At 48.4% G+C, this 10,127-nt stretch overlaps 2 protein-coding genes across 2 annotated transcripts; one reads left to right on the top strand and one right to left on the bottom strand.

Annotated features, from left to right (window-relative positions):
* Positions 1-239: 239 nt before the first annotated feature.
* On the top strand, positions 240-5,557 carry LOC133898757 (uncharacterized). The gene is made up of 6 exons (XM_062339456.1): positions 240-1,566; positions 2,389-2,480; positions 2,949-3,023; positions 3,345-3,406; positions 4,429-4,498; positions 4,780-5,557. Exons 1-6 carry the CDS (start codon positions 354-356, stop codon positions 5,494-5,496), a joined length of 2,229 nt encoding a protein of 742 aa, XP_062195440.1. The 5' UTR covers positions 240-353; the 3' UTR covers positions 5,497-5,557.
* Positions 5,558-7,233: 1,676 nt separating this feature from the next.
* On the bottom strand, positions 7,234-9,440 carry LOC133899240 (transmembrane 9 superfamily member 11-like). The gene has a single exon (XM_062340219.1). It carries the CDS (start codon positions 9,404-9,406, stop codon positions 7,397-7,399), a length of 2,010 nt encoding a protein of 669 aa, XP_062196203.1. The 5' UTR covers positions 9,407-9,440; the 3' UTR covers positions 7,234-7,396.
* Positions 9,441-10,127: the final 687 nt, after the last annotated feature.

Below are 10,127 nucleotides of genomic sequence, written 5' to 3'. Positions count from 1 at the left end.
GTAGCACCGCTGACCCTACACGTGCGGTCGATCCCTGACTACAGCACAAAGAACCTGCCGAATAATCTGGACCGTCCAAGCAACCCCTCGGATCCCGATCCTTCCTCCCCGTTGCGCCACCATCCGATCGTCCATTCGTCCCCGCGCCCGAACCAACCATCCGACCGCAGCATCCGCGAGCCGCATATACCCTACCCCGCCGCGGCATCAAATACGTCTTGGTCGCTACGAAACCGACTCTGCCCCCCGACTCCACGTCTCCACCGCGACCGCTACAAATACGAGACGCCCCACACACGTTGGTGTCGCAGCGCCGCGGCACGAATCGCAAAGCAGACCGCAACCCTAGCCCCATGGCCGGCGGCAAGCGCCGCCACGCGCGCAACCCAACCGCCGGCGGGCCCCAGCGCGGCGCCGGAGCCGGCCGCCGCCGCCCGGTCCCCGAGCTCCCGTCCTTCGTCTCCCCCTCCTCCGTCGCCGCCGCCTTCTCCTCCTCGTCGTCGGGCGGCGGCCGGCGCGGCCGGCGCTGCGCCGCCGAAGCCGACTCCTCCAACGCCGTCCCTTTCAGCTACCCCGCCCTCCGTCCCTGCTCCTCCCACTCCGAGCGGGCGGCGCATGCGCTGGAGGTGACCATCGACACCGCCCCCTGCGCCGACCCGGCCGCCGCCGCCGTCCCGGTGTACTCGTACGGCCCCGAGTTCATCGGAGGGCTCGGGCTTGGGTTCCATGAAGAGGAGGACGCGGATGCGGAGGGGGCCAGTGAGAGTGGGGTGCATCTCGGGCTAGGATATCGGGATCGCGGCAACGAGGAGATGGAGGTCGAATTGGGGGAATTGGAGGAGGATGAGGCGTCCTTCAAGACGCCGAAGCATCAGAAGGGCAAGCGCAATGCGGGATTTTTGTTGATCGGGGGAGTTAGGATCTACACGGAGGACATCTCATCGCCGGAATCCGAGGGGATGGGTGACTCCGATGAGGAATCAGATTCCGACGACGAGAACAGATATGATAATGATGATGGCAATGGAGATAGCGATGAGGAAGGCAGTGTGGATGAGGAGGGGGATTCGGAGACTGATGGTGAGTCATCAGGGTCAGATTCAGACGAGGATTTGAGCATTGAGAATTCTTCGGTTGATGATGAGGTTGTTGCTGATTACATGGAGGGGATTGGCGGGAGTGAGGAGCTGTTAAGCAGTAAGTGGCTGGCTGGTATGAATTTGGCTGATGCAGATGAGGGAGAGCAGATGGATACAGACGAGGATGAGGATGGGTTCACGAAGAAGGGGAAGGAGAAGCTTGAGGGTTATGCTCTAATGACTGCATCCGAGCAGTATGGGATGAAGAGGCCAAACTCTGCTGAACGCCGGAAGGGAAAAAGAATGGTTTGTGATAGGGATTTGGCAAGTATGCGAGTGATGGGGCTGGAGGACATGCTGATGGTGAAGGATGTCCGGATGGCAAGCAGGTCAAGGAAGGGGGTGAAGACAGGATCATCCTCGTCTCAGCTGTCCCGTTCCTGGCCTAATGAGGGTAGGAAGAGCAAGAAGTATCACAGTGTTCCAGGTATAAAAAGTTATCCGTGTTATCCAGCGTTTTCTTTTGTTATTTGGATTTAGTTGTTTGATCAAAGTCGGAAACTGAATATGCACGAGTTGGAACAGTATGCACTAACCTTGTAGAAACATTCTTAGAAGCGCCATGTACATCCTTAGGAGCACTAAGTCTGCTGGAAAATGAGAATCTATTATCACCCAGAAGTCTCATATAATTATCAACTATAGATCTGGTAACCATGTCAGCGTTGAATAGTGAAACCTTGACATGGTTTTGTCTAGAAATTTACTTTTGACAATGGACTTATGAATCCCTAGCTCTGATTTCTAAGAACAATGCTATGAAATATGAACACTGGCATTTTGATATTACTATAAGTGGAGAGATTTGTTGTTATTGTAGTATTGAAATACAATTTCCAATTTTTGCCTTTTACGAACTCTGGAAGGGAATCTGTATCTGCTTTACTAAAGGGTGCTAGGTTGGTCATGATAGTGATTTTAGTATATCTGTATGGCTAAATTTTGCATTTTCCGACTGAAATGTAAGATCTTATGTCTCTCACATCTGGTGCTAGCTGAGCTTATCACTTTATGATTTAGTGATGTGTATGGAATGAATTGAAAAGCCTGTATAAAAGTAAAGGCTAAAAATCTACAGAGGTTTCTCGTTCATTCAAGATAACATCTGGTTGCATAAACTGCCTTCTTCATTCACCTTTGCTATCATTATAACTATAATAATGTGTACCATATATGTTCTTGATTTTCTTTTCATTTCACTGCATTTGTTCTTTTACGGGGTTGTAAGCGTTGCTGTTATGTGATTCAGGTGAAAAAAAGAAGCATAGGAAGGAACTCATTGCAAAGAAGCGTCAACAACGAATGCTAAGTAGAGGGGTTGACTTAGGGCAAATAAATACTGTGAGTCACTGTGCTTTACGTGAACTGAACTTATTCAAAAGATGATTGCATGTTCTTTAATAAATGCAGGAAATTAGGTAGTTGTTGCAGTGTTCTTCTTAAGATTTTGATTTAATCCTCTTTATTTCTTGTCAACTATTAACCTTTTGTATCTTCAAGATTTTTACCTTGCATGTGTATTCTTTTGCTGCAGGATTCTTATGAAATATGCACATTACAAAGAAATGCCTAAAGAATGATCTTAGTAGAATTGCTGCATGCCCAGTATAGCTTTTGTTATGTTACCGTGTTGTTTTTCTGTTTTTTTACCTGCTCATTTTATCCGTTAACTTTTTTGTGCCTTTTATTTCCTGAATCGTGATTACCTCTATTTTCCTGTTCTTGTTTGATACTTAGCTGTTTCTTTGTGTTTCATTATTCATAAAAGTTCTTTTGATGAATGGTCTGGTTTTTTTTTTCTGTACACAGAAATTGAGGAAAATGGTTATGGATCAGGTTGATATGTTATGCTTTCAACCAATGCACTCTCGAGACTGTTCTCAGGTACGAATGGTAGTTCATCTTCTGCTAATTCCTTGAGCTTGCTGTAAAAGTTTGTGACTGTTACTTTTTTAAAAAATTAAATGTTCAAGTCAATTCACATGCATGCTCTCTGTGAGAACACTGATAAATATTAGAATTCACGACAGAGATACAGCAGAGAAATCCCATTAGCCTGTTATTAATGGACAGTTCATGTCAACCTTGGACCTGAAAATGATCATGAAAATAATGTATTGACATTGGTTCTATACAGATTTAGTTATTTATTGTACTCTCATTTCTATTCATGTGCCTTTGTTGAATTCTGGTTTACTTCTGTAGGTACAACGCCTTGCATCTATTTATCAGTTGAAGAGCGGGTGTCAAGGTTCAGGCAAGAAAAGGTGACAGATATCAGTGGCATATATTCATATATGTTCTTGTCATAAAACGGTTCATTAACCCTAATAATACATTATATGCATATTGGGTTACTAATTGGGAGTTATGTGCAGAAAGGTGCATGCCAGTGTTCATGATAAGGCATTTTTTACCATCTTTAATGTGTTAAATATCCTTGATATGCCGAATTATGTTGCAGCGCAGTGAAGAGGACACCAAATTGCACATATCACTGCATACGAGTTTATCTCTGGAGCACCGGGGATTTACTGCAAGTGTGCAAGGATAGTGGTTGACATAACATCTTTGCATCCACAGTAGCCATGCACTGATGGTTCGAGGGCTCCTGAGCAGTTGTGGCTGTTGCAGATCATCCTTGCTTATATGCCATACTAATTCACATAAATTACGATTCTGATTTCATTTTTGCTACATCGTCTTAGTATTGAGGTAGGAAGGTGCATGACCTCTCCTGCAATAAGCCATTAGTCCTGTGTGGATGATGGTAAAGGGTTTAGTGGCTTAAACCACTCCCTTTGTTGCACGGGCACTGATACGAGACATGACACTGACATTCTTGTCGTGTTCATTACGGATACTGTCTGATAAGGACAAATACGTAAGCGATGTGTCCCTGCATGTAGCTACTACCATAACCTGGTTTAATTACCTGCTTGGTTATGTGTTCGTGAGCTGCAGGACGTTGCACCTCTCATGACCTGACTGTACCTTCAAGACAAACTCCTCAGTTGCACCTTTTTATGTTCTTTCATGTTTAATAACTTAATCTGTGTTCAATTGAGTGTGCTCATCAATTTCTTGTACTAAATTATATTTGTGGATTTATAACTAATAACGTTAATCAAGAGATAATTTATATCTACCATTTTTGCCTTATAATTTCTTTAATAGAAAGTTGTTCTATGCATTTCGTACAAGCCTTTGTTATTATTCAGGATCATTTTGGTATATTTTGCATTTATGTGGCTTATACTTTGCGTAAAGTCAATAATTCTGCTTGCAGATTTGTTACTGTGACGTTAACTGGACAGTCTTCATTGCCATCTGCAGATGGCCATGTTCGACTCGAAAAGGTAGGGGCTGTCTTCATATTTTTTAAAGATACTTTGCCTTCTGTTTCTTTTACTTTTGGTCTTTTTTTTATACTTATATTGTGAATCCTATCTTTCCGAAGGTGATATTGTTTGTACTTGTATTATATAAACTTGAAGGCTTTTACATGTGATCAAACTGGCATGTTCAATCTTTTGTGTCACAAAATATGCCACAATTGCTTTTTTCCCCTTGATGATAATCTCCTTACTACTAATGGTATCAATCTGCCATCTAAATTACTTTGCTTCATTGATTTCAGCTTTTGGGGACTGAGCCTGAGGACTTTTCTGTCAACTGGGACAACTCTAAAGGTCCAGCAGGACGGAAGGGCCTTTCGGTTCCAGGGAAGTTGGCGAAGCATCATGAGTTCAGTGGAAAGAAATCATGTTCCAAGAAACAGGTCTCATTTGCAGAGCGTCCTGTGTCCTTTGTCTCCTGTGGCACCATGGTGGAGTCTGTTACCAAGACAATAGCAGTTGACTCAAGTGGCGGTGATACCTTATGTGGGAAAGTTGCTGAAAGCAGCTCTGCCAAGCTCGGCTCGTTTGAGGTGCACACCAAGGGCTTTGGTTCTAAGATGATGGCTAAAATGGGATTCATCGAAGGCACCGGCCTTGGCAAAGACAGCCAAGGCATAGTGCAGCCCATACAAGCCATTCATCGACCCAAATCTCTCGGACTTGGTGTAGATTTTGATAGCGAGGCTGAGGCGATTAAAGCAAGGACGGAGCCAAATAAAGTGAGATCAGAGCCAAATAAAGTGAGATCAGAGCCAAAGCGTGGTGCACGACAACTGGAGATGGGTGGTGTTGGCTCCTTTGAGCGGCATACGAAGGGTTTTGGATCTAAAATGATGGTGAAAATGGGATTTGTACCAGGCTCAGGGCTAGGGAAGGATGGCCAAGGCATTGCCACCCCCTTGACCGCGGTGAGGCGACCCAAGTCCCGGGGACTGGGAGCCAAGGACAAATATTAACTTATACCATGTTTGCTTTCTATGCATCTCGCTGTGTACATGTTACAGCCGTTTGTCTTAATCTATGTTTAACAGTTACTTTAAAAATTTATCTTTTATAATACTATTATAATATCTACTAATACTGTTATAGTATCTTATATTTTTTTTATTTTTAACAGCTACTCTATTTTCTACCTTTCATTACTTAACGTCTTTTCTCGGATTCACTGTCATTAATACGGGTTCCCTTTTCGTTCGCATATTTGCCAGCATCGGAATCCGGTATCCCTGTAGCGCTAGATAAAGCTTCCGTTGGAGAGAGATGCGGCTAGCTGCAATCTGTAAAAGGACAGAAAAAGTGATGGTACAGTAATACGATTCCGCTGGAGATGGCTTTAGATCACATAGGTGCCTGCTGGGGGAGCAGAGCGTGACTCGTCGAACACCCTGAGAGCTGGTGAAACGATGGGTTCTGATGCCCTAACACCAGCAATAGGATTTATCTTGTTGACATTTATTTGTGTTCTCATGTATGTTTCTTTTAACCAATGAAGGAAATTTAATTTATCCTCCTCGAAGTCGCGTCATATATTTGCGATTTTCTTCGATGCCTTGATGTGTGTGTGTTTCTCGGGTGCAGTAGAGCTTGCTTCACAGCCTGGTAATGGTGGTAATGTACTGTATGGGTGAATCGCCATTGCTCTGTGCTGCCCTTTACGTAGTTTTGTACCCCGTGCGACATGCCTGATTTCTTGGTGCATGTACCATCTAAGCTACATTTGCTGTTTTGTACGTTTCTATCATGTATGCTACTCTGTTTTTACGCTTCGGTACCAATGTATATTGTTATGTGCGTGTGGACTTGTGTACTTCAGTAGATGTATTGTCTAGATGTTCTATGTATTGTAGACCCGTGTTGCAGACTAGCTCTTTGTAGTATTGTTCATTTTGTGAGTTGAAAATGAGCGACTTTCTTGCGTAAAGAGGAACAATGAGAAGACGATCTGTCTCCCAACTTACGAAAAGGTTCCGTTGCTTGATTGTTGAAGCAAAGGTTCCGTTGAGAGGACTTTGCACAGCCCGTAAGCCGTTACATGTGATCTTAAGCAAGGTCAGGTCGCACTAATAGGCTTTAGCCCAAGCAAGATGACCAAAGTCACACATGAGATCTTAAGCAAGGTCTCGCACGCTGACATGCTAATGTAAAACCATTTCAATATTTCATTCTAGAATCCATTTCATAGAAAGCAAACATGGTACTAATATAAGTTAAGGGGCGTGACTCAGCCTCAGGCGCCTGAAAACATAAAGAATCTCAGTCGATGCTACTGGGCGTTGGATGCACATCCAACGGCCATCTGGGATGCACATCCAACGGCCATCTGTTTCTTTTCGGATGTGTAAGCAGACCTCCTCCTCCGATGGGATCTGCTCCTCTGTTCCTCTCTCTTTGACAGCCACGCCACCGGAATAGCTGGCGCTGGCCACCGCCGCGCTAACCCGGCGGTGCTGCGCTGTCGATTTCACGCCGCCCTCGCTACCTTCGCTGGCCCACCACCGGTCCTCCGCCACCTTCAGTCCATCCGCCTCCCCGGACATCCCTCTAAACCCGGGGGCCAACCAAGCCCCGAAACCTAACAACCCCCGTGAACGAACCTTGCTGGAGGCCGCAGCTCCTGTCGTCGACTGAAATCGTGGGTGATTTCAGTCAACTGAGCAGTAGACATTCTGTACAAGTTAATATTTGGTAGAATCCATTTCATTGTAGAAATTGGCATAAAAATTGTTACCGTACATAACTAGTTATACAAAAGAAATTTATCAGGACAAATACACTCTTAATTTGGAAAACCAAAACGACAAACAGAGCTCGATACAAATGGCACCAACGGATCATCATCCGCACACGGCATTGGCATCAGTCCAGCTTGACGGTGGAGAAGAGGTGGTACACGAAGCAGAAGGACGCGCCGAGTCCGACGGCGCCGGTGGCGAGCATGACGGCGAGCGCCATGAGTAGGGAGTACCCCACGTAGAGCACGGCGGAGACGGGCCCGGCGAGGCTGTGAAGGTCGAACACGAGGTAGTAGACGGCGTAGCCCAGGGTGTAGAACGCGACGGACCCCGACGCGAAGAAGGCGCGCCACCACCACCGCCAGTCCTCCACGGAGAGGCCCATGTACGTGAGCACCACCGACACCTCGGCGCACACCGTCACCAGCAGCGCCAACACCACCAGCAGGAACCCGAACACGTAGTACACCCGCCCCAGCCACAGGCTCGACATGATGAAGAAGAGCTCGATGAACAGCGTCCCGAACGGCAGCGTCCCGGCCATGGCCACGAACACCCACGGCGAGCACTGCGACGAAGGCACCTGGCGGGCGATTTTGTTGGTCTTGACGGGGTACTCGACGTGGCGGACGCGGGAGGCAATGAGGCCGCCGATGAGGTTGAGCGGCACGGAGACGAAGAACCACAGCAGGAGGATGACCACGAACAGCAGGAAAGGCACGGCGCCGGTGCTGCCGTTGTACCAGAGCACGCAGTTGAGCACGGTGAACACGGCGAACCCGACGCCCGGGAAGACGGCGCACGACGAGCTCCACGCCACGGACTTCCACCCGGCGCTGTCGCCCTGCCGCACCGTCTTCCAGAGGCTCACGGAGGTGTACCCGGCAACCAGGCCCAGGACGAGGTAGAAGCAGAGCATGCCGGTGATCAGCGCGCCCCGGGACGCGGGCGACATGAACCCGAGCGCGGCGAAGAGGATGGTGACCACGCCCATGCCCAGGATGCGCACGCCGTCGCCAACTAGCACGCAGAGGAGTACCGGGTGGCTGGGCTCCCGGAACACGTCGCCGGCGACGATCTTCCACCCGGCAAGATCGTCCACGTGCGCCCCGGACTCGCTGCCGAGCTCCTCGTAGTGTGCGAGGTCGCGACGCACGGTGCGCAGAAGGATGACGAGTACGATCGCCGCGAGGAACGCGACAACCACGATGGAGTTGAGGATGGAGAACCAGTGCACCTTGGCTCCGCCCATTTCTAGGTACGCGTCCCAGCGCGACGGCCACTCAATGCTGCTCTCCAGGAAGGACACCTCGTAGGAAAAGACCAGCGACCGGTTTTCCTGCACGCGCATGCCGACCACCGACGGGTCGCACCCGGTGGCCGCCTTGGACGCGATCTCGTCGTACATGTTTTTTTCCTTGACAGCCGCCGCGTCGTGCTCCACGCTGCACGGGACGACCTCGAACCCGACGACCGTGTAGCCGCCGCCCTCCTTGCCGCCAGAGAAGCTGATCAACTCGGCCGCGTCGGCGGTCGCCATCAAGGTCTCCACCCTGGTGATGGCGTTCTGCTTGTTCACCAGCACGGTGAGCTTGAGGTGGTTGTACACGTAGTACTCGCCGTCGTCGGCGCGCACGCCGACGGGGAAGCCTGTGAACCGGAGGAGCACGTCGGGCGCGATCTGGTTCTTGACGTTGCGCATGACAGGGAGCGTGTCGAGGAGGAGGTTGACCTGGTAGGCGTCGTCGATGCGGGACTTGACGAGCTCGGCGGTGGCAGGGGCCACAGGGTCGGTGCGGCAGAGGAATAGCGCGGTGGTGTTATTGAGCATGGAGAAGCGGTACGGCGACGTTTCAATGCGGTCGCCGAGGAGGAGCTCGCCGAGGCTCTCGGCGGCGCGGCGGATGCCGTCTTGCGGGGAGCAGAAGGGGAGGGAGTAGTAAGGGTAGGGTAGCTTCGAGGACGGCGAGGTCAGGGAGTTCACTTTGGCAGCCAGAGCGTCGCCGGGTCGGTACCGATGCGGGTAGCTTCCCGGGAAGTAAAACGCGGCCGCCGGAGAGTGGCCGGAATGGATGAGGAGGATGAACAGGAGGATGGAGAGGGTGGCCGACGTGCAGAGGCAAGCCATGGCCATGGCCGTCTACTTCCAGCCTTCCAGGTGGAGGAAGTGATCGCGCTGTTAGAATGTGTTGCGCAACTAGCTTGTTCTTATAGATGACACGTGCTTCGATTATGAGAAGATATTGGGTGCTCCCGCGTGCTCCAATCTTAGAGAAATTGGAGCAGCTAAAGGTGTGAGAGCACCTGATACGTTCTCCTTTGATTATGGACCAAGGAAAGGGGACAAATTTAGTAGTCTTGTGTACTCACTCGTCAACTTCGAACCTATCAGCCGAGTAGGGGAACACTCCTTCGGTTTGAAAATTGGGCAGTACTGTGATTTTTTTTTTCAAACACGGTTTGCATTTTGAATGAATTCAAATGAGACCAAGATTTGTGAAAGTGAAGCTAATACACGTAATTGTCTTGGTATTCGGAGTAGCATGTACTCCCTCTGGTTACCATTATAAGTCGTTTTAGCCTCATCAACTATTCTCTAAATATAAGTCATTCTCGAACTTCTATGCATTTTTTTCTCTTTTATTCCCATTTTACTCTTGTTTAATAAATGCTATCACTCTCACAAATAAATGAGTTATCTTTTTCAATGCAGAATAAATGAAAGGTAATAATGTCATTTGATCCACTTTCTTAATCCTTGTGCATAAATCTAAAACGACCTACATTTACAATCGGAGGGAGTATTACATTATATAGGCAGGTATGAAAGCAAAGTAGCCGGACATGCATAGGGC

This window comes from Phragmites australis, chromosome 18 (assembly GCF_958298935.1).
Source record: "Phragmites australis chromosome 18, lpPhrAust1.1, whole genome shotgun sequence".
Classification (NCBI taxonomy): Eukaryota; Viridiplantae; Streptophyta; class Magnoliopsida; order Poales; family Poaceae; genus Phragmites; species Phragmites australis.
This window is presented reverse-complemented; position numbering and strand designations above follow the sequence as displayed.

What these genes read in the sequence shown, in the direction of transcription:
- LOC133898757 (XM_062339456.1), top strand. Translation starts at nt 354, where the DNA reads ATGGCCGGCGGCAAGCGCCGCCACGCGCGCAACCCAACCGCCGGCGGG. An exon ending in ACTTAGGGCAAATAAATACT is followed by an intron (nt 2,481 to 2,948) that starts GTGAGTCACTGT and finishes TTCTGTACACAG; the next exon opens with AAATTGAGGAAAATGGTTAT. An exon ending in CAAGGTTCAGGCAAGAAAAG is followed by an intron (nt 3,407 to 4,428) that starts GTGACAGATATC and finishes TTCTGCTTGCAG; the next exon opens with ATTTGTTACTGTGACGTTAA.
- LOC133899240 (XM_062340219.1), bottom strand. Translation starts at nt 9,406, where the DNA reads ATGGCCATGGCTTGCCTCTGCACGTCGGCCACCCTCTCCATCCTCCTG.